The following is a 23,685-nucleotide window of genomic DNA, read 5'->3' as shown; positions in this document are numbered from 1 at the left end:
CGTGCACAGTGTGTCAATAATAAGCTGTGGAAATGCAGGCGTGCATAGACATGCATTCCACATGCATTTTAACTCTGGCAAACACACACTGGTTGCATAAAGATTAGTTTTTGTGGGGCTTTTTCAGTATATTTATTGCAAGATATCTTTTTCAATATATTTATTAAGTCGGTAATATCGCCTTTACTGTGTTTATTTTGATAGGTTTTTATTGGAATTGTGGATTGCATTTACAGAACTGTGTGGAGGCCTACTCGTTTCATTTTCCATGCGCTCACTCGACGTTCTGAGCCCGTTTTTTCCGGTCTTCTCCCACTGCTCATTTCCTGCCATTTCCTTCAATATACTGTCAAAACATCAAGTGGAGATTTGAGGGCTATGATAACGCTGACAGTGCTTGTTTTGTGTGTGTTTGTGTTATAGGGGTGAATAGCCTTTGCCAGTCACTGAGTGCCAACCCGTCCATCCCCAGCAGCCTAGTCCATCTGGACCTCTCAGGGAACATGCTCCGAGGAGACGACATGCAGGTACTGAACATAAACTGTGGCCGTATGGGGGGAAAAAAAATGTCAGTTTTGTGTAAATCATTTATCTTTGATTATCTTTGAATATTAATAGTATATTAGAAATTTAAAGAAAATTTCATTAGTGTCTGAAGGGGCATTCATTTGCTTAATTAGCCAGAGTAGAGCAGTCTTCATCAATTTGTATCGCTAACCCAACTTGTCTGCAAACACCTGCAAACTCCTCTACAACCAGAAAGGAAACCATTTACCTTCAAAGTAAAAGCAGTGCACTTTTGAAATGTGTGAAATGCAATCACAGTGAGGTTCTCGACTGAGTTCAGTTTGCGACTGCCAGCCACCTTAAGCAAACACATGCTAACCGATCAGGAACACTTTTCCATAACAACGGTGGTTTTCAAGGGGTCACTGACTGAGTTCTTAGTAAAAAGTGAAGACAAACACATACACATTATTTAAATGTGTTGCACCACTGACAGATGAGAAAGGAATAGTTTGGTATTTCTTGCATTCTTGCTTGGATTTGATTACAAACGTAGTTTAAAAATCAGTGATTTAATACCTGGTGCTAATAAAATTCACAATTCCTGGCTGTTCATGTCAGTGTTAATGTGTTAAGTTGCAGTGTTGTAACAGTTATTGCCTCTGGTCAATGTTCCTGTGTGCTCGTGGGTGTCAGTGCTAAAGCTGGGGTCGAGCGGTGTACAGAGCAAAGGCATTGCGAATAGAAAATTAGTTTTCTGTCTCGCAACTCTTTCTTCCACATGGGTTTGCAATAATAGGGTCAGAAGTGGGATTGATGCTTAGCCTGAAAATTGGATAGAGCGAGATCCAGATTCTCGAAAGAGCTATAGAGCAGAACTTCTGGCATCTGGAAAACCTGGCACTAAAGCAAGCTGAGCGGGCCAGTGATGCGAATTTTCCGTCCCACCCTGTTGGCTGCAGTGCACTGCAGCTCATCACTTAGTGATCGAGAGGACAAGTGAAACTCTGCCACATTCCTTCAAATCCAACAAAAATGGGTTGAAATCAGATTTATGAATGCTCTGCATCCACCAGCAGACACATAAATATGGTGACACTCTGTTCCCACACTAGGTTGTTCTTATGCTTTATTTTTTAGCACTTCTACCACTTCCTCGGCCAGCCAAACAGCCTGGCAACCCTTGACCTCTCCAACACTGATTGCTTATTGGACCAGGTGAGTGAGTCAAAATGAAACTGGACAAAGGAGCTAAATAGATAAATAGTTAAAGAGATGTCTGCTTCATTATTATACCGTAGTGATTCGCATTTTTGGTAAACAGACCACACAAACCTGCAGAGTTACTTTCTGCAAACGAGCAACATTTAATTAGAGTGAAATACTCGCTATTAATGTCTGTGTTTCAGGCAGTGTAACCCACTCAATCTGTGTTGCTGTTGAGTATATGTAAAGTGGTGTAATACTGTATGTGAAGTATTGATGTGGGTCTAAGAGCCAAACACAGTTTATTGATTAGTTTGAGGTGTAGCCAGCTGTCATCCAAAGAAATTATTGATTCTCTTGCAAGTCATATTTTTTTCTCTCCTGTGTACCAATAAATCTAAATACATTCATGCATCTCAAAAACAGCTGCAATGAAAACTATTGCAACTGATTGATCTTTTTATTATGTGTGTTCCAGGTTTGCTCAGCACTGCTGCGGGGCTCAGTTGAACACCTCTCTGTTCTCAACGTGTCAAAGAGCATCTTCCCTCACAGGTAAAAAAAAAAAAAAAAATACAAATCTGGGTTTTACTAACTCAGACCTGATGAGGAGGAAGTCATTTCTAATGCACTGTATTCTGTATTAGATGCTCTGTCGTTGAAGAGCAAATGTGTATGATTTTATGAAAGTACTGCACATGCTACAACTGAAGGTGTATAAACAAATGCCCAATAGACCAAAACTTCAATGTTCTTTAGTTTCATCTTTAATGATGGTTTTCAATCACAGCTTTACAGCATCAGCACCATTGTTATCCCTAACCTGTAAAAGGCTGATGGGACATTGCTGTAACCCTGCCGGGTGGGCAGGCAACATGGACAGCCAAGTTTGTGAATGGAAGAACTCGAGAACAAGGCAACGTAGGATTTTGAAATTCATAACTTAGAGGTGTATCTATTAAAACTCTTGGAAAAGTTTAGGTCAAGTTTCCTCTGAAGAGCTTGTGAATGTGATAACTCCAGAAGGAGGTAAACTAGGGTTTTCAGATTGATGAAATTGGTGCAACTACCAGGAGGCTGAGGATAACACTCAGTTGTTTGTTTGTTTTTTGTTATTACTAACAATCAGTATTACTGATTGTATTGAATTTGGGGTTAACTTTGTGTGTGATGGTTAGCTCTGTTTCCTCATACAAGAAGCTTTCTGGTTGGATGTAGCTGCTTCTGTGTGTTGTTGTTCTTCCTCTGGATCCACGTTTCTGCCTCTTCCTGCTTTCAGTGTTTGTTAGCCCTGGAACTGCTTCTTATTCAATATAAACCCCCTATGACTGTCTGTGCGTGGATGTGCAGTGGATGGGTGGACTAAATTATGTTTTGTTCCAGTTGAAACTGGTGGCATGTGTGTAGTTTTTTAACAGCTGCATCTTTTTGTGAAATAATAATGAGGTAATCATGATTAACTTGCTTGGATAGAAAATATACAGTAGGGTAGTAATTTTTGTTTTCCATGATGTGATAGTGGAAGATGGGCTTTGACCTGGAAGAGTCTCTCATTGCTGTTAATACAGCACCCACTGAGGCTAATGTTTGATTCTCCTTTCTGTCTTTATGTATAGGAGTACTGGCTGAATCAGTCTTTTATTTATAAGGGTCTGTATGTTGATGTGTGACACCTGCTGGTAGTCAAGTGTCATCACATCTATGTGAGTTCAAATTCTGTGAATTTGCACTTGATTGTTGAGATTTTGTGACTGGCAGATGGGTGAGTGGTGGAGCTTTTTCCCCCAGTGTGTCTCAAAGGAGTCGAGGACTTTATCAAAAGAAGAGATGGAGGGGAGTGAGGATTGGGTAAGCAGAGTAAGGTAAAGAGGACCTGACTATAGCATGTGGAAGAAGATGGAGGCTAGTGAAGTGTAAGGAAGAGCTGAGCAACTAAGCACTTCCAACTAAGAGTTGCAGTATATGTGGGACCCATCTGTGCTGCTTGATTGGTAGAGCTACAACTCCTTATCTGAAACATCAGATAAAGTTGGTCATGAGATTTTAGAGTAGTACAATCTTAATGTTGTCATGAATGTCTTCTGCATTACTGATCCTTTTGCTGGTACCACAAAAAAGCGAGGAAGCAAGCTTGTAGACTTAGTGAAATTCTATCCGATGTTGACTCTATGTAGTGTCATTATTTCATCCTTATTCTCTTTTTGTTTCTGTAGGAAAGGCAAAGACGTGCCCCCGTCCTTCAAGCATTTCTTCAGTAGTGCCGCATCTCTCACCTCCATCAACATGTCAGGAACCAAGCTGCCACCAGAGGCTGTGAAGTGAGACAGCGATTCATTCACTTTTAATGTGTCTGAGGGCCTCCTTCCAAATTCTCAGAGCCCATTTTGAAGCATAGATACCATTTAAATGCCGCTTGTCTCGTCAGCCCTACAATGACTAACTCTGAGTTTATTGTTTTCACTGAAAGTAGTATTACATGAATTATATAAAAAATATAGAATTTGAATGAAGGCCATCTGGTCTTACTTTCTCCTTACTTTTAAAATTATCTCATTTTTCATGTTTTGAATTATAAATATGTATTTTTAACTGGAAATAATGTCATTACTGTAGAGCGCTCCTACTTGGTCTGGCCAGTAACCCAAGTGTGAAGGATGTCTCTCTAGACCTCAGCTGCTGTGAGGTAAGACGCAGAGAGTGCAGTGCGTGCAGGGCAAGTAGGGAACTGGGAACTTTCATGGCACATTTGCAAAAATAATATATTTAATATTTAAATAACCATTTATTTACTAACCAATGAGACAAGTGATATTTAGCTGTAGTTTTGTTTCTGTAAGTGTGCTTCCAAGCTATCATTTAAGAGCGCTTTTTTTAATACTACTAAAAAAAAAAAGCGCAAAAAGATGATACTCGTCCAATGCAATCGGCTTTTTAGGATCCACTCAAAAACCATTTGACAGGCTAATGATGCTGCAAAGAGGCTGCATAATGGAGTACTCGGCAGACAACAGGGAGGGATAAAAGGCGGAGAGAGGAACAGTGAGAGGGAAGGGTGAAGTTTGAGTTGGGGATTTGGGATGTGGGGTCAGTTTCCAGCTGTAGTTGTTCTGCCGTAACTCTCAAACACACACATCAGCCTTCACCTTCCCCTGCTCCAAAAAGAGAAAAGACAGCTCTCTGCAGATTTATCTTGATCGCTAAAGATAGCTCATAACAGATTACCCAGGAAATCCGAATCCAGATCCCCACAGAAACCTTCCCAAACCAAAGCTTTTTTGGGGGGAAATGACGCAAGCGTCCCTTTTCAATGCCTTAATGAACCGTTTGGTGGGGGCGGACAGAATCTGTTGTCTGAGTGCGATCGCAGCATGCAAAATAAGGACTCCCCGCTGAGTGTGTTGCATGTGCAAATGCGTGTCTTTGATAAGTGAGTGTGTGGCCAGAAGAATGCTCATTAAGCATCTGTGTGTTTTGTTGTTGGTAATTGCTGGCTTGCTTTTGACATGCTGTTCTCTCCCTCTAATGCTTCTGTAAGCTTGGCCATTGTGTAAGTACTAATGTGCTCACTCTTAATAATTAACACGTCATTCTTCCTTTTTTCATGTGCACGTTTGGCTTTTTTTTTTTCCTGCTGATCTTATGCTTAGTGGAGCTTTTTTCCCCTCAACATTTTGCATTAATTAAAAGCTACAGTTGCTCTGAATGATCTGTGCAGCTATTTTAAAGAATGTGCATTAAGTCATAGTAAATTGGATGTGTGTTACTTGAAATAATCCTATGCAGATGTTTTGCATTTTGTAATAAAGGAAATTTTAGGAGGTGCACAGAAGCTTACATTTTTGTTGTGTACTTGAATATATAGTTGAATTTTTTATGAAGCATTCAATCCTTTGTGGAAGTACTGTGACCTTTTGTGTTCATATTTTCCAGTCACAGTGCAGGATTTGTTTGTTTCAGATGCTTGGCGGTAAAATGAACATATTACCACAGTTTGTTTTCCTGTGCTTTCAGCTGCGGTCTGGAGGATCTCAGATCCTTGAAGGTTGTATTGCTGAGATCCCAAACATCTCCAGCCTGGATATCTCTGACAACGGTGAGATGCTGGTGATCATGCTTATTGTAATCTGTATTTACTAATCTCAAAGCAGAGGTGTATTACAGTACAACATATACCTTTCATTTTCAGGATTAGACTCAGAGTTGTCCACTCTGCTTGTTTGGTTGGCCAAGAACCGGTCTATCAGACACCTCTCTCTGGGCAAGAACTTCAACAACATCAAATCCAAGTAAGGATGCAGCAAAGGAGGAGGTGGTGTTGAGCTGTTGTGCACAGCTTGGAGCTTCCGCTGAAGTCAAAGGGAAGGCCGGGATTGAGTTTTGCTCTATATCCTGACTTGATTCTGGGAATAAAACATTACAAACAATCAAGAAATTAGGCAAGGGTTGAGTTTAAAAGCTCCAGTACAAATCATTGAAGTCTGGCTTTTCCTCTTAGCAACTGCTTGTTTACTATTTATTAGTATTCTGTGAAGGTGAACAACCAGATATGTAAGGCTACGTTCACACTGCAGGTCTTAATGCTCAATTCCGATTTTTTGATCAAATCCGATTTTTTTGTCTGCTCGTTCACACTACAAATAAAATGCGACAGCAAACACGCTCTAGTGTGAACGCTCAAAGCGGCCCGCATGCGCAAAAGAAGACGTCACACAAAAGCGCTCTGTTTGGACCCAGAGCAAACAATATTGTTTGACTGATGGCCCTTAATATAAAGACTTCGGACTTTACGTTTCCCAATTTTTGCTTTAAGTTATTTTGTTATTTACATAATAATGTAAATAACCTAATAATTATCCTTATTGCTGTTTTAGAGAGGAGCGGTGCTTCAAAGGATAGTTGCAGATTCCTGTCAGAATCTGCCGATTATACATCCATCCATCCATCCATTCGCTTCCGCTTATCCTTTTCAGGGTCGCGGGGGGCGCTGGAGCCTATCCCAGCTGTCATAGGGCGAAAGGCGGGGTACACCCTGGACAGGTCGCCAGTACAAATAAAATGTTCACGTTGTCTTCCCAACAGTTTCACTGACATCTACACTGGAAGGCCAGGAAGTGTTCGTGATGTCTTCTCCGGAGCTGATAATTGGTGTCTGTCTTGTGTCAGTGACGTAAAAGACGGATTTAATGCGACATGACCGTTCAAACAGCAGTCGCTTTCTAAAAAATCGGATATGTATCGGATTCAGTACCACATACGAAAGTGACCCAGATCGGATTTGAAAATATCGGATTTGTGCCGTTCACACTGTCATAGCATGATCGGATATGGGTCGCATAGGGTCAAAAAAATCGGATTTGATGCACTTTCGCCTGCAGTGTGAACGTAGCCTAAGAGGATTTACAAAATGTCACTAGGCTGAAAAAAATCATTTTATAGTGTTTATATACTTTTTCTTCTGTCTGCTTAGAAATCTCGCTCCAGTGTTGGACAGCTTGGTTCACCTGATTCAGGAGGAGGAGTCGGTGAGTTTTTCCATTTCTCTCTCTGTGTGGTCAGCAGTGACAACAGAGAACATCTTAAATACAGATATCACAGAAAGGCAGCCAGGGGCTAGAGCAAGTCCCTGAATCTCCACCAGCTGCGCTCCAGCTGACCACTGACCTCACCAGTGGACGGTTATGTTGCATGTTTTGCTACACTGATCAATCAAGACACAGTTCAGCATGGAAATTATGCAAGTTGGTCTCAAAATTTTAACCCTTGTCATTGCACACTGCAGATTTTCAACTGGTAGTGCAAGCCCAGTATAAATATGTCATTAAAAGAATTTATATGGTAAATATCCAACATCTGCCTAGCTTAACTTGGCATTATGGGTACAAAATTGGGGAAATCCCTGTTGTTTTAATCAACTTAGTTCACCAATTTATTGATGAACTATTGCTATGAAGCCACTATTTGCATCTCTCAGGCTTCAATCTCCCAGTCCTTTTTTCCCTTTTTGTTTTTCAAGCGTAGAAAGGGATGCCACTAGTAATTACTTTTGTAAGCACAGCATACTGATACTATCATTATATACCTTCCTTTGCCTGCACTTATTGGTGTACTTGCATCTTAATTGTGCCCTGCTTTCTTTTGTGATCAGAGAACATGTTTAAGCCAGTTTTTATTTGCGGAAACGCAGAGATTTCAATCTTGTTTCGTATTTACAGAAGTTAAGCAAGAATTTTCTTCCGTGGCTATTCCAGTGTAAACTTCTCTATTTATATTTTTTGTTTGTGTTAAATGTTTTTAGTGAAACACGAGCGGATGAAGGCTGTAATTAATTCTGTGCTTCCCCAGAGAAGCTCTAATCAAGTAATCCTCTGCTTGAATAACCATGTTGACACTGGCCTTTCACACGGTCATCACCACACACACTGCAATTTATAGTCATTATCTCTAAATTTATCCCATGAATATGCCTTCTGAGTTTCATTAAAAGGAAATCCTTCATGTCAGAACAAACAGCCTTTGCTCTGCCGCCCCATTCGCTTTGTGAGCGCATTAACTGTTAGTTTGCTCTGTTTAAAGCTCTCTATATTTAGAGCTCGTTCCCAACACAGGAAACCATGAGATGTTAATTTCATTGCCAAGATCAGTTATTAAAAGAAATAATGAAACCTTTCTCATCCAACAATAGGTCTCTTGTATTTCTGTTGCAGCTCATGGAATGAGCATGCGTGCAGGCCTTGACGTGACTACAGCTGGATATTTATTTATAAACTCAATATAATTGAATTCAAAGAAAGGGTATCCAGTACACTTCTTAGTTACTATTTTTACAGGTTATGCGCTCTACATTTATTATTTTGAAAGTTGAGATAAGCTGAAACTGTAGGGATTAAATGAAGTTTGCAGTATTCAAATCTGTTTTCTTTTTTAGTTTTTTTTGTTTATGAAAAAACCTGAGAGTTTTATAAAGTTTCTGTCATGTCCAGCTTCATTATCACATTTTCTTTGTGGTAAAGATCATAGGGTGGGCCGATGGAAACATTATTAAACTGTAATAAAGTGATGCGAATTATTTATTGTAACAGTGACTAAGCTCTTGAATGCTTTGACTGGAAAACAGGTCAAAATCGCCAAAATCAAAGGAGTTCCTATTGAATGCTTTCCAGCAATGCCAAAACATATCAAATACTACTTGACGGCCACGCATGTTGACATGTTTACTGTCCTGTATTAGTAATTTTGAATGCATTTCTCCCTTTATATTCATAATATGTACCCACTCTAATCACCTTTACCCTCTCTTGTCCCCACACACACCTTTTGTCCCTGTTAAATCTTGCCCTTCCCAGCCCCTCAACTCTCTGTCTCTAGCAGACTCCAGGCTCAAGAGTGATCTCACCATCATTCTCAATGCTTTGGGCAGCAACTCCACGCTCACAAGGCTTGACATCAGTGGGAATGCAATGGGTGACATGGGGGCCAAAATGCTGGCTAAGGCGTTACAGATCAACTCCAAACTCAGGTAGCTGTGCAGGGGTCAAAGCTGCGCCACATGGTTGTAACTTTTTAAAACTGCTTGTTTCATAAGCTGAGGGGCTTCTAAGAGTTCCAGTTTAAAAGCAACTTGTCTAGTAGCATCTAATAATAAAGATATGAAGCTGGACATAGATCCACATTAACCCTAGAAGACTAATGTGCAGGTTTGTAACACCATCAGTAACACGATATACCCGATGAAACATATGTACTTTTCTCCTATTCCTCCTTATTCAGCATCTCATAAAATAAATAAAGGTATCATGGGGGTACCCTATAAAAAGGCTCTAAATTTAGTGGAAAATTAGGGAATTATTAACAACAAAATTCCTTAAAAAACTGAAAAGGACAATGGAACTGGGAATGTCCTCACTTCTAGGGCCACCCATTCCAGGCACATGTAAAACTTGGAGGCACGATCTCCCTGCATCAATGACATTTTTTGATGGAGAAAAAATGACCAAATGACTATTATTTATTTATTTATTTATTTATTTATTTATTTATTTATTTGACTACATGAATTCCCCTGGAAATAACCACAAAGTGGTATTTATTCATCATGTGGGTCAAAATCACCTGACATTGGTGTTCTAGGATTAATAAACCTGTGTAATTACTGCTGTATTAATAATGCAGTAACTAAAATAGGCTACAATATTTACAATGCCCTATATACGAATTATTGCACAGTTATTTGTATTCAACAGTCCATATCTTATACTTACGTATATTGTTTTGACACAGATTTTGCCTTTTGCCACTGTGCAGTTAAATATTCAAACCACTATTTTATAGCCCTTTTCTTTTTTTACCCCCTTTTTTCTGTATAAAATCCCTATAAATGTTCTTTAATGCCTATGGGTAATCAGAAGATAGCAAGTAAAATCTTGTAAATCATCTTTGAGAATTAATGGCTTCCTCTGTTCAGGTCATACTGTGTGCTTGTTTTGAGCAGGACTGTGATCTGGGATAAGAACAACACCAGCCCTCAGGGTCTGCAGGATGTAGCAGCCGCTCTGGAAAAGTAAGTAATGCCGTCCATGCTTGTAAATGTGTTGTCTATTCAAAATTAAATCTTTAAATGTATAGTGCTTCTATAATGCCTTTTTTTCTTTCTTTTTTTACACCGTGCATGCTTTTGTGTATAACATTAAAACTGCTGAAGGAACGGATGTGTAGTTACTGTAGCTTTTGCAGCCCAGATGGGGGTTTTTCTTTGTGCAGAGCAGAAGGAAAGTCTGAGGTTTGTTTAGACAGGAGGAAAAGATAAGAGGAAGGAAGGCGCAGAGAGGAGAGAGTGACACATGCAGGGAATACTACAGAGACACAATGACATGAAAGTGTGCTGAGGGAAAGAAAGCGTGATACATTAAGACATAAAAAAGTAGAAGTCAAAGCCAGACAAATCAGATTTTGTTTACCGTGCCTTCAGATTGTGTATCTGGATGTTTGTGCGTGTGAATAAATTTGCTTCTGGGATGTGTAGGTTCATCCACCTCTTTCCTCTTTTTCATCTCCTCTCTCTTTGTCATATTCTCCCAGCAGCACATATCTTCATTTCCCCTCCGAGTCTCTGTGCTGTATTATTGAAAAAACAATTTCTTGTTTCTGATCTCCGTTCGGTTCAGCAGTGCAGCATCGCGTGTCTTTGTTTCCTTTGCTCAATTCGCCATTTTCCTCCTGTGTACCTTGCATTCTTTAAAGTTTTTTTCTCTCCAGATATTCAATACTGCAATATAACAGACAGTTGGAGTATTCAAAGTCTCCCACAATCCCCAGCATATAAAAGCTATCCACGGGTCTCAGTGATTTATAGAAATTGTTCAGAGTAGATCTGTCTGGTCAAGGCGTGAGGAAGGAGAGCACACATAACAATCTGAATGAATAACAATCATTTATTCAGCCTTTGAGGTTAAAAAATTATTCTAATCCCTTTGCTTTACCTTCATATCGCAACAGGTTTATACACTACCAGTCAAAAGTTTGGCCACACCTTCTCATTTAATGGTTTTCCTTTATTTTCATGACTGTTTACATTGTAGATTCTCACTGAAGGCATGAAAACAATGAATTAACACATATAGAATTATGTAGTAAACAAAAAAGTGAGAAATAACTCAAAACGTGTTATATTTTAGATTCTTCAAAATATCCACCCTTTGCTTTGTTTACTGCTTTGTACACGCTTGGCATTAGGGCTGTGCGATATGACCAAAATCTCATATGCTGATATAAAACATCTATCGTCTGATAACGATATAAATCACAAAAAATTTTATATTTTCTGTAAATTCTGTGAATCTCGGATAGGTGAAGTGTTTCCAGCTGGGCGTCATGTATCTGGAGTCGAGTGTTTTAACCGATGCATGAAACTATACTTTTTTAGACATAGGTTGTAACGGCCGCCGTTTTCTTTGAGTATTTATTAGACGGCGGGGAAAAGCCTGTTCTAATGTTTGAGTCTAAGGTTTATTTTTTAGCACCTGATGGCTCTTTTTTTTGCTTCTCATCCATCAATAATACTTTTTCACGTGATTCTGTTTATTTTGAAAAGTCTCAACAGGATCTTGAGCTTTATTGTGAAAAGTTTATGTGGAAAATAAACAAGCGGACATGCGATGGTTTTACCGTCGTTGTTGCTAACAACAACCCATAAAAACAGTAGTCTGTAGTGTGGTTATATTAAATATAAGAGAAAGAGAGAACTTTAAGAAATTAATATAGCCACTACAATGACCATCAAAACGATGAAAAAATATTGCCGTAAACAGTTTATTTTGGGACACCACGAAACAAACATAGCGTAAAATGAAACGAAAGATGTTTTTATATCGTCATCCGATATATATCGTTATATATGGAACAGCCCTACTTGGCATTTTCTCAATGAGCTTCATGAGGTCGTCATCTGAAATGGTCCAGAAGCAGTTCCCAGAGATGTTGAGCACTTGTTGACCCTTTTGCCTTTACTGCAGTCCATCTCACCCCAAACCATCTCGATTGGGATTAAATCAGGTGACTGTGGAGGCCAGGCCATGAACCCTGACACCACTTAGAGAAGGCCGAGGGTTTGCAGCACTGTCAACAAAGCAAAGGGTGGCTACTTTGAGGAATCTAAAATATAAGACATATTTAGAGTTATTTATTAATTTTTTCTTTGCTACATAATTCCATATATCTTGCTTTATATATTTCTTGTCTTCAGTTTGTATCTACAATGTAGAATTGTAGTACTGTATATATGCTTTTTTGTCTTTGTTTTTCTGCCTTACATGTCTGTCCCTTCATCTCTCCAATCTTAATGTGGATGTAAATAATGTGTGTGATTCTCACTTAGAGATCAGTGACCTCCGCAGGAGTACCAGTTTAATCCAATAATGTTTCACTGCTACAATGCACAATGCGTCTCTAAATACATCACTTTGCTTCTTCTTCATTTTGTTTTTCGTCTGTTTTTAAAAAAAATATCCATTAGGAACTTCACCATTCGTTTCATGCCCCTCCCCATCATCGATGCCTCCCAGGCTCTAAAGGCGAGCCCTGAGAAAACTGAGGATGCCTTACTAAAGGTACATGAAGAACTCCCTCTGGTTCCTGTCTTTTAGAGACTTTTAGTCTTTAAAACATGCTGAATGCAATGGCATCAGTGAAGAAAAACATTCTGAATAAACTGACACTGATTTTAATTTTAATCTTTTATTTTAAGTTTGCTGTCATGACATCAGCTTTGTTTTCGCTCCATAGATTGAAACGTATTTGTACAGGAACCATGAAACAAGAAAATATCTTCAGGAACAGGCTTATCGGCTTCAGCAGGGCATCGTAACCACAACCACACAGCAGGTGAGTGAGGCGATTATTGCGACCCCAAGAAACTTAAACTCTTCTGCTCTGAACTTGAGTTAATATTAAATATGTTGGTGTAGTGATATAGCACTGAGTGTCTTTGCCCCAAGTTATACTAAATTGCATCTGGAAACTCCTCTTTTGAGCATTTTACATGTTGTATGGCACACAAAAACAGTCATCGCTTGTTGTTTTTGTTTTCCAGATGATTGACAGGATTTGTGTTAAAGTCCAGGACCACCTGAACTCTCTGAGGAACTCTGAGACGGACGCCATCTTGGAGGATGTCAGGTCAGCGGAGAGCCTCATCAAAGATGCCAGAAATTCAAAAACGGTGAGGAGACAGCTGAAGGGGTCAAGGATTCTTTATTATCACCAAAGGGGCAATTTGTTGTACAGTCAGCAGAAAACACACTAACATCAATCAGTAAATAGTCAGTAGATACACAAAATCGCTACATTATGTAAAATTACAATTAAGAAGATATTCAAAAGCTCAACGGCAGCTGGGACAAAGGAGTTCTTGAGTCTATTTGTCCTTCACATACAGTTTCTGAAACCAGACGGAAGCAACTGGACGTCCTTTGATAAGAGAAGGCTAAGATCAGCCAGGATAGACTGGGCCTTCTTCAATATCCTAAACTTGTGCCTAGTCACACCTGGTCAAAGGAGCTTGCAAAGAAAAGCGTCTGGACTTCTTTAAGTTGCTTGAAGACGTTTCACCTCTCATCCGAGAAGCTTCTTCAGTTCTAAGGTCAAATGGTGGAGAGTCCCAGATATAAACCTAGTGGGAGTATCCCCCCACAGAGGGACAAAAGGACCCCCTGATGATCCTCTAATCGCCTGAGCCAAGGTGGGAAACTGGGCGTGGGTCCCAATCAGCCAGAGTTTCGGGTGTGTTCATTGTGAAACCTGGCCCCACCTTATCATGCAAATTCCTGAGGTCAGATGGCCCAGGATGTGAGTGGGCGTTAAGGCGTCTGGGAAGGGATCTCAAAACTGGATTATAGATGGCAGAGAGTTGGTGTCGTAAACCCCCGCCTCTGTTCAAAGAAGGTCGCTCACAGTGGACATAGATGGCTTCTTTCACTCCTCTTTCAAACCATCTGTCCTCTCTGTCCAAAATGTGAACATTGGCATCCTCGAAAGAGTGACCTTTATCCTTAAGATGCAGATGGACGGCTGAGTCTTGTCCTGTGGAGGTGGCTCTTCTGTGTTGTGCCATGCGCTTGTGAAGTGGCTGTTTGGTCTCTCCAATGTAGAGGTCTGGGCATTCCTCGCTGCACTGTGCAGCATACACCACATTGTTAAGTTTGTGTTTTGTCCAAGCTCCTTTGACTACGATGACCTGGATGACTGAGAACCTTCACAGACACCTAGTCACACCTGCACTTTTGCTGCACACTGTAACTGTACACTGAAGTCTCTAAGAACAGATTTGATAAAAACAATATTCTAACTAGAAAGTGCATTTTCTGAAGAAACTGCAGTGTGAATGCTTGAATCTGAATGTATGCACTGAAATGAATTAATTGCTGAATTTTGACTTAAAACTTTTTTAATGAGATAAAAAAAAAACAACCCAAATTTAACCTGAAAACAAAAGTGCTGAACTGCTAAAAGCTGAAGGTTACACAGAAGAAGAAGTTGGAAAAAAGCTGAAAATGTTTTAATTGTAAATTAGAAAAACCTAAGAAATGAGAAAAGAACATTTAGAGTCAGAAAACATCTGAAAGAATATTAAAAGGTCATATTCTTTGAATCACTGAATGACTAAAATGTGATCCCTCCACTTGGATCCACACAGTTTAAAAAGTTTACATCTCTGAGCTTTGAAAGACAAGATGTTGGAAAGAGAACAACGATGGCGACGTTTTGAGGGTAAAATGATGGCTGTAACACTGTGGAGACAGCAGCAGTTGAAAGAGAAGTGTTTAAGATGAATCTTGGCAGAGTGAGAGAGAGAGCTCGTTAAGCAGGCAGGTGTGAGCCTGGTTGCTATAGTGACTGCACCCAAGGGCTCCATACACACGTACACAGACATGCACCTCACTTTTGCTGCTTAAAATGAACAGAAAAGTCAGGCCGAAACAAATCGCTCCCAAATGAAAAGTAAAAGTCGTATTGACAAAATTCTTTCACCGTGAGTGACAGCAATGTCTAGTCTACCTAATTCTCAGTTTTCATGCCTGTGGAGCTTATTATATGGACGTGGTGACAGTGGAAAGACACCATGCTCTTCTGATTTTCAAACGAACCTTCTGAGCCATTTTAACATTAGAGTCTATGGAAGAGTTGGAAGGAGGAGGCTGTGCATTGGTGACATTTATGAAAGAACCGTAACACCTAGGACAATAGTAAACACATTGGATGAAAGAGGACAGCCATGGCTACGTTTTGAGGGTAAAATCATACCTGTAGAGCAAACGCTGTGGACACAGCAGCAGTTTTAAAAAAGATTTTAAGATTAATTTTTTTGCTCCTCTCACTCTAGCAGTTGAGCTGCCTCACTCTAGCCCCAACATTCCGTCCCATACACACCCATTATAAACTCTGAAACGGCTGAAAAAACATCATGAAACTTAAACTGGAACTGAAGAAAAAGTATAATAGATATTGAAAAGATAAATACAAGTTGAATAGTTGAATGTCTTGTCTTCGTTTTAAAGTTTGAATGGTGGCTCTATGTCAATGTATGTGGAAGTAGTAAGAGTTTAAAAATGAGTAAGTTGAATGAGAATTTCAAGGGTCTCCCCATTGAAATACATGGGAAATTTTTGTTGAATAAAGTTGAATAAAATTAAAAATATAAATGTTAAAAATGAGAAAATTAGAAGCAGTCATGTCCAAAATAATAGGAATCTAACGGTGTTTGAATGGTTTTTCTAAGTTGAACGGTTTTGAAGGAGTAGGCTTTCAAAAAACGTACGGAAAAATAATAAAATATAATAATAACTAGAAAGTGCATTTTCTGAAGAAACTGCAGTGTGAATGCTTGAATCTGAATGTATGCACTGAAATGAATTAATTGCTGAATTTTGAGTTAAAAATATTGAATGAGATTAAAAAAAAAACAAAAAAAAAACGAATTTAACCTGAAAACAAAGGTGCTGAACTGCTAAAAGCTGAAGGTTACACAGAAGAAGGAGTTGGAAAAAAACTGAAAATGTTTTAAATGTAAATTAGAAAACCCTAAGAAATGAGAAAAGAACATTTAGAGTCAGAAAACATCTGAATGAATATTAAAAGGTCATATTCTTTGAATCACTGAATGACTCAAATGTGATCCCTCCACTTTGATCCACACAGTTTAAAAAGTTTAAATGCCTGAGCTTTGAAAGATACGGTGTTGGAAAGAGAACAATAATGGCGACAATTTGAGGGTAAAATGATGGCTGTAACACTGTGGACACAGCAGCAGTTGAAAGAGAAGTGCTTAAGATGAATCTTGGTACAGTGGCAGGCAGAGCTCGTTAAGCAGGCAGGTGTGAGCCTGGTTGCTATAGTGACCGCACCCAATGGCTCCATACACACGTACACAGACATGCGCCTCACTTTTGCTGCTTAAAATGAACAGAAAAGTCAGGCCGAAACAAATCGCTCCCAAATGAAAAGTAAAAGTCGTATTGACAAAATTCTTTCACCGTGAGCGACAGCAATGTCTAGTCTACCTAATTCTCAGTTTTCATGCCTGTGGAGCTTATTATATGGACGTGGTGACAGTGGAAAGACACCATGCTCTTCTGATTTTCAAACGAACCTTCTGAGCCATTTTAACATTAGAGTCTATGGAAGAGTTGGAGGGAGGAGGCTGTGCATTGGTGACATTTATGAAAGAACCATAACACCTAGTACAATAGTAAACACATTGGATGAAAGAGGACAGCGATGGCTACGTTTTGAGGGTAAAATCATACCTGTAGAGCAAACGCTGTGGACACAGCAGCAGTTTTAAAAAAGATTTTAAGATTAATTTTTTTGCTCCTCTCACTCTAGCAGTTGAGCTGCCTCACTCTAGCCCCAACATTCCGTCCCATACACACCCATTATAAACTCTGAAACGGGTGAAAAAACATCATGAAACTTAAACTGGAACTGAAGAAAAAGTATAATAGATATTGAAAAGATAAATACAAGTTGAATAGTTGAATGTCTTGTCTTCGTTTTAAAGTTTGAATGGTGGCTCTATGTCAATGTATGTGGAAGTAGTAAGAGTTTAAAAATGAGTAAGTTGAATGAGGATTTGAAGGGTCTCCCCATTGAAATACATTATAAATTTTTGTTGAATAAAGTTGAATAAAATTAGAAATATAAATGTTAAAAATATGAAAAATAGAAGCAGTGTTGTCCAAAAGAATAGGAATCTAACGGTGTTTGAATGGTTTTTCTAAGTTGAACGGTTTTGAAGTTATAGGATTACAAAAAACGTACGGAATACAGAATAAAATATAATAATAATAATAACTAGAAAGTGCATTTTCTGAAGAAACTGCAGTGTGAATGCTTGAATCTGAATGTATGCACTGAAATGAATTAATTGCTGAATTTTGAGTTAAAAATATTGAATGAGATTAAAAAAAAACAAAAAAAAAAACAAATTTAACCTGAAAACAAAGGTGCTGAACTGCTAAAAGCTGAAGGTTACACAGAAGAAGGAGTTGGAAAAAAACTGAAAATGTTTTAAATGTAAATTAGAAAACCCTAAGAAATGAGAAAAGAACATTTAGAGTCAGAAAACATCTGAATGAATATTAAAAGGTCATATTCTTTGAATCACTGAATGACTCAAATGTGATCCCTCCACTTTGATCCACACAGTTTAAAAAGTTTAAATGCCTGAGCTTTGAAAGATACGGTGTTGGAAAGAGAACAATAATGGCGACAATTTGAGGGTAAAATGATGGCTGTAACACTGTGGACACAGCAGCAGTTGAAAGAGAAGTGCTTAAGATGAATCTTGGTACAGTGGCAGGCAGAGCTCGTTAAGCAGGCAGGTGTGAGCCTGGTTGCTATAGTGACCGCACCCAATGGCTCCATACACACGTACACAGACATGCGCCTCACTTTTGCTGCTTAAAATGAACAGAAAAGTCAGGCCGAAACAAATCGCTCCCAAATGAAAAGTAAAAGTCGTATTGACAAAATTCTTTCACCGTGAGCGACAGCAATGTCTAGTCTACCTAATTCTCAGTTTTCATGCCTGTGGAGCTTATTATATGGACGTGGTGACAGTGGAAAGACACCATGCTCTTCTGATTTTCAAACGAACCTTCTGAGCCATTTTAACATTAGAGTCTATGGAAGAGTTGGAAGGAGGAGGCTGTGCATTGGTGACATTTATGAAAGAACCATAACACCTAGGACAATAGTAAACACATTGGATGAAAGAGGACAGCCATGGCTACGTTTTGAGGGTAAAATCATACCTGTAGAGCAAACGCTGCAGACACAGCAGCAGTTTTAAAAAAGATTTTAAGATTAATTTTTTTGCTCCTCTCACTCTAGCAGTTGAGCTGCCTCACTCTAGCCCCAACATTCCGTCCCATACACACCCATTATAAACTCTGAAATGGGTGAAAAAACATCATGAAACTTAAACTGGAACTGAAGAAAAAGTATAATAGATATTGAAAAGATAAATACAAGTTGAATAGTTGAATGTCTTGTCTTCGTTTTAAAGTTTGAATGGTGGCTCTATGTCAATGTATGTGGAAGTAGTAAGAGTTTAAAAATGAGTAAGTTGAATGAGGATTTGAAGGGTCTCCCCATTGAAATACATTATAAATTTTTGTTGAATAAAGTTGAATAAAATTAAAAATATAAATGTTAAAAATATGAAAAATAGAAGCAGTGTTGTCCAAAAGAATAGGAATCTAACGGTGTTTGAATGGTTTTTCTAAGTTGAACGGTTTTGAAGTTATAGGATTACAAAAAACGTACGGAATAGATAAAATATAATAATAATAATAATAATAAAGATTCGAATAACAATACTGTGAATGCTTTTCAAGCATTCACACTAATAAAGATTAGAAGAACAATACTGTGAATGCTTTTCAAGCATTCACACTAATAAAAGTGTTTTCGACATTAAAACCAAAAAGCTTGAGATAAAATATTAATAAAACATTCAGTTAATCTTTACATGCTGTGACCATTCAGTTAAAAAAATGAAAAGGCGGACAAAAGGTGGGCTGCCAAAGATGCTTCCAAAAGTGTTTCTGTTTCAAAAAGCACAAAAGCATCAAGAGGAGAAGCATTATTTGTACTGTAAACACTGGATTATCAATGGATATACGAGTCATGGTTTGTACCAGTAAATGTGCAATGCCCATGCTTACTTTCAGTGTGCAGAAGTCCAGACCACAGCCTGTCAGAATCATATATATTATTTTATGCAATAGATTTAAATTTTCTACCTACATTTGTTCTAAATCATTGTATTAATTCTACTTTTTTGTTAGTTTTTTTTCTTACTGGAAAACAAAAAATTATGTAGGGTATGTTTGTCTTAAATAATGTACAAAAGAAGTATTCAAAACAAACCAACATTTTCAAATTCACCAAGTATCCTGCGTCATAAAATATTTTAAGGTGTATTTGTCAGCTATAGACACATACCAGGCATAACATTATGACCACCTGCTAAGTATTGTGCTGGTCCCCCTTTTTGCATTCAATGGGGCCCCAATCTGAGCTACAGTCTGTTGGTTTAAACCACGCAATCCGTCCTTTTCTGTGAAGAGCACGTTTGTGCATGAGTGAGCCTTGGATGCCCACTGCTGTTCCCTCCTTGGACCACTTTTGATAATAAGTGACCACTGCAGCCTGAGAATAGCCCACAGGAGCTCTGACGCAGTCGTCTAGCCATCACAGTTTGGCCCTCATCCAACTTGCTCAAATCTTTAAGCTTGCCCATTTTTTCCTGTTCCTAATACATCAACTTTACCCATATGGAAAAGATATATATAAATCTTATAAAGTTTGTATCTGTCTTGTGTGAAACTTGTATGAAAAGCATATAAGAGTGAAAACAGATTAGGGCTGAACGATATATCGCATTTGCGATAATATCGCGACATGATCAAGTGCAATTTTCTAACCGCAAAGGCTGCGATTATACTCTGGACATGTCCAAATTCATGGGCTGCATCCTCCTGAGGCCGCATTTGTAGACCGATTACGTCACAGCGACGCGCCGAAGGCTGTCCAAATTACTACCATATCCCAGAATTCATAGCGCGGCCCAGCCAAACTCCAGTTTCCAGCAATGGCGGCCGCTACTAAGTTTTAAAATTACTCATACTAATCTTTCTGGGTCACAAAATAAACTTTTAACATATTTTCAGGCGAGAAAGTAGTTGTGTAAACATCAAATATCTGCTCGGTTTATCAAGATATCCCATATTTGCAAAAGTGCTTCGACGTTTTCAGAGGCGTCTGCTACCCACCAGCTCGACAGCTAGCCGGGAGCTCGAGGGTTACTGATGCGGCCGAGAACGGCACAACTCCCGGCACATCATTTTCAGATCACCGCGGAGTTTCGCTGCTCGGGTTAAACGTAATATATAAGTCACTTAGACAACCTAAAAATGTTATTGTTGGGCTTTTTTCAGTGTTTTGTTTGTTCGTGAGTAAATCGGTTTGGCTGAGATTAAAGTTATTAGATTAGATAAAATAAAACTTTATTAATCCCCCGGGTGGGTTCCTCCTTGGTTTCACACAGCTGACTAAACGTCAAACAGAAAACTTATTAAACAGAAGTATGAGACAGTCGAGAATTTACACCAGTGTCTGGTTATATTTTAGATAGCAAGAAGCAGACGGCCGAGTTTATTAAACTCCACCGAGACAGCGGTGACGCTAATCAGAACTAGCCTTCTGATTCAGAAGGCTAGACCGTCCAATTTCACGCCTTTAAATTTTAAAGGCGTGTTTGTGTGTGTGTTTATACAATTGCTATTATGTTTGCACTTTATGTGTAATGTTACTGACTGCAGAGATCAGTAAGATGTGTGTATTTTTTATTTATTAGTTTTATTTATTTAATATTATTTTTTAATTGAATGACTGTCTAGTAGTTCACAGATGTCGAAAAACTGAGTGTGGTAAAGCCACTGATTTTTTTTATGTATATTTCTGCAATCTGCACATTGTACTGACTTTCATTTTAATGTTTACACCAGGGTTCCTTGTCAGCACTTTATGCTCAGATGTTTGTAAGCTAAAAATAAACTATTGTGTATGTTCAAATATACTGTTGTGATTGAAGAAGTTAAATAAAAATGTCAGTCATCAATTCATGCATCACCTCATGTCATCATAACAGAGGTCTGTCTTCCAGGAAAGAACAGTTTAAAATTAATGTAATATAGTATTGGCCATACTATATGATGTATTGCTTGTCTTTGTTTAATAATACAGAAGACAAAGACCTTAAAAAATAATCGCATATCGCATCGCAATCGCAATATTGGGGCAAAAAATCGCAATTAGATTATTTTCCATAATCGTTCAGCCCTATTCCATTTGAATTTAGACTTTTATAATGAATTTAGTAATACAGTGTGGATAGTTTATATTGTTCCAGTGATATCGAGATGTTTCTTTTTCAAAATTTAGAGCAAAAATTCAATCAGCCATATTGAAAGCCCATGTTTATCCTGTCCTTGTGTGCCTTCCTGTCATGTTTTTAGCTGCTTCCCAACCTCTACCACCTCGGATCAGCTTCCAGAGAGGAGGTGAACAGTACTTCAGTAGGTCCAATTCAGGAGAAACTGGAGTCTATGGCCGGGGAGGTGACTGCTGTCATGGACCAACAGCTGCAGGTTGGGCCTTAACGGTCATAGATTAGTAAAGTCTGTGAAATTGCATTTTAAATGTAGGCTCATGAGATCAGTATGACAGCTGTCATCTAGTAATTTAATCAGATCCATCATTACATTTTCCTCCCTGCTGTCTCTTTAGACGCTATTGGAGACCATGATGGATGCAGCAGAGTCTCTGTGTCCTCATGTGATGAAGAAGAGTAATCTTCGAGTAGAGCTGATGAAGGCCAGCTCAGCTAGGATGGTTGTACCTAAAAGCTTTGTTAGCAAAACCCTCCTGGAGCAGTCTGGGGTAGATATCATCAACAAGATCAGGTGTGTTTGGAGGCTTCATAGTTTAAGCATTTAAGTCTGTTGTGACCTTACAGCTCCCCTCACCTTCTCTCTCTGTGGCAGTGAGGTGAAGCTGAGTCTAGCGTCCTTTCTGTCCGATCGCATCGTCGATGAGATTTTGGAGGCTCTTTCCACGTCACAGCACGTGCTGGTAAGATTAGAATCGACTGTTTTGTATTCATTAATTAACAATGGCTAGAGGGGGAAAAGTAAATGTTGATTTAAAATTATTTAGTATTTTCTCCCCTATTGATCTTGTCTCATCCTGACTCTTCACCCCTTCTGTTTGCTTGCCTTTCAACAACTTTCCTTCTTCTCTTTACATCTTTTGTCTCTCTTGCGCGCCATCTCATTGTTTTTCTTGTCACCGGTCGTCTCAGGCGGATCATCTGGTACGCCGAGGTCGCCCCTTGGTGCAGCAGGAGTCGGTGGACCTGGATGTGCCGGAGGAAAAGATTCCAAAAAGGGCATCGGCCGAGATACTGGAGGCTGAGAGGCTTGAGGATTTGGAAACATGTATGGTAGGTTATGGTGGGCAACAGGTGAGGGTGTGAGTGTTTAATTAGAATTAACGGCTGACCTACCTAAGCAAAGGGAGGCAGTGGTTCTTGCTCACAGTTAGCTGTAGCTCACAAATACACCTGCCTTAAATTTAACCTCTACCTAAAAAATTAGTTCTCGTCATCTTTACATTGACCATCATTAATTCTAGCACAGACTGAAAAACTTTTGCCAAAATGCTAACAGCACTCTTGGCTGTTATTGGCTCATTTTTAATGCAGGTGAGTAAATAGTGTAGAAAGGCTACAAAACTAGGCTGGAGTTTGATTTGATTTTGATTTGATTTTATTGATTAGCATTCAAATTCAAATCTCAGTGAAAACAGTGAGAAAAAAAAACAGTGAAAACAGAACAAAAATCTACCATAAAGAAAGAAAGCATGAGACAAGGCTAATCAAAAGGTATTGGCTGAAGCATTTGCTTATTACGCCAACCCTTTTCACAAAATATCTTTTTGTATGCAGCTCCTGTACACAGGGCTTGAAGAAAATAATAAAACAAAGCAAAAACCAAACCAAACAAACAAACAAACAAAAACAAAACAACAAAAAAAAAAACTTTCCACCTTAGATAAGTAACTACATCAAAGCAAAAGAATCAAGAGGTTGGTTTTTTTTTCTCCTTTTTGCACTTTTCATTCTTGATTTATATATTTTTCTAATACTCTATTTTTAAACATGTTTTTAAACAAGGAAAATGAACTACACCTTTTTAAATCACTGTCATAACTATTCCACAGTTTAACTCCTCTAACAGAAACACATCTCTGCTTTATATTTGTCCTTATCTTGTTTTTTTTAAAGAAATCTGTTCCCCTTAAGTCATATTGACTCTCCCTGACTTTGAACAGTTTCTGAGTACTGGGGCAAAG

General features: G+C 38.7%; 1 protein-coding gene across 2 annotated transcripts in view; it reads left to right on the top strand.

The window, feature by feature from the left end:
- Nucleotides 1–23,685, top strand: part of LOC113032052 (F-actin-uncapping protein LRRC16A-like) — an 86,590-nt gene that overhangs the window by 41,616 nt on the left and 21,289 nt on the right. For both annotated transcript variants that reach the window (XM_080307795.1, XM_080307796.1), the window contains exons 13-29: nt 424–527; nt 1,648–1,725; nt 2,192–2,268; nt 3,927–4,031; nt 4,327–4,396; nt 5,725–5,806; nt 5,900–5,999; nt 7,181–7,235; nt 9,057–9,229; nt 10,202–10,270; nt 12,722–12,815; nt 12,991–13,089; nt 13,298–13,426; nt 21,789–21,920; nt 22,060–22,235; nt 22,317–22,404; nt 22,634–22,774. In XM_080307795.1, the coding sequence (XP_080163921.1) occupies nt 424–527; nt 1,648–1,725; nt 2,192–2,268; nt 3,927–4,031; nt 4,327–4,396; nt 5,725–5,806; nt 5,900–5,999; nt 7,181–7,235; nt 9,057–9,229; nt 10,202–10,270; nt 12,722–12,815; nt 12,991–13,089; nt 13,298–13,426; nt 21,789–21,920; nt 22,060–22,235; nt 22,317–22,404; nt 22,634–22,774 (1,772 nt within the window). The remainder of the gene's footprint in view (nt 1–423; nt 528–1,647; nt 1,726–2,191; nt 2,269–3,926; nt 4,032–4,326; nt 4,397–5,724; nt 5,807–5,899; nt 6,000–7,180; nt 7,236–9,056; nt 9,230–10,201; nt 10,271–12,721; nt 12,816–12,990; nt 13,090–13,297; nt 13,427–21,788; nt 21,921–22,059; nt 22,236–22,316; nt 22,405–22,633; nt 22,775–23,685) is intronic.

Source organism: Astatotilapia calliptera, chromosome 11 (assembly GCF_964374335.1).
Source record: "Astatotilapia calliptera chromosome 11, fAstCal68.1, whole genome shotgun sequence".
NCBI classification, from domain to species: domain Eukaryota; kingdom Metazoa; phylum Chordata; class Actinopteri; order Cichliformes; family Cichlidae; genus Astatotilapia; species Astatotilapia calliptera.
Note: the sequence above shows the minus strand (reverse complement) of the source record. Positions and strands in the feature narration are given on the sequence as shown.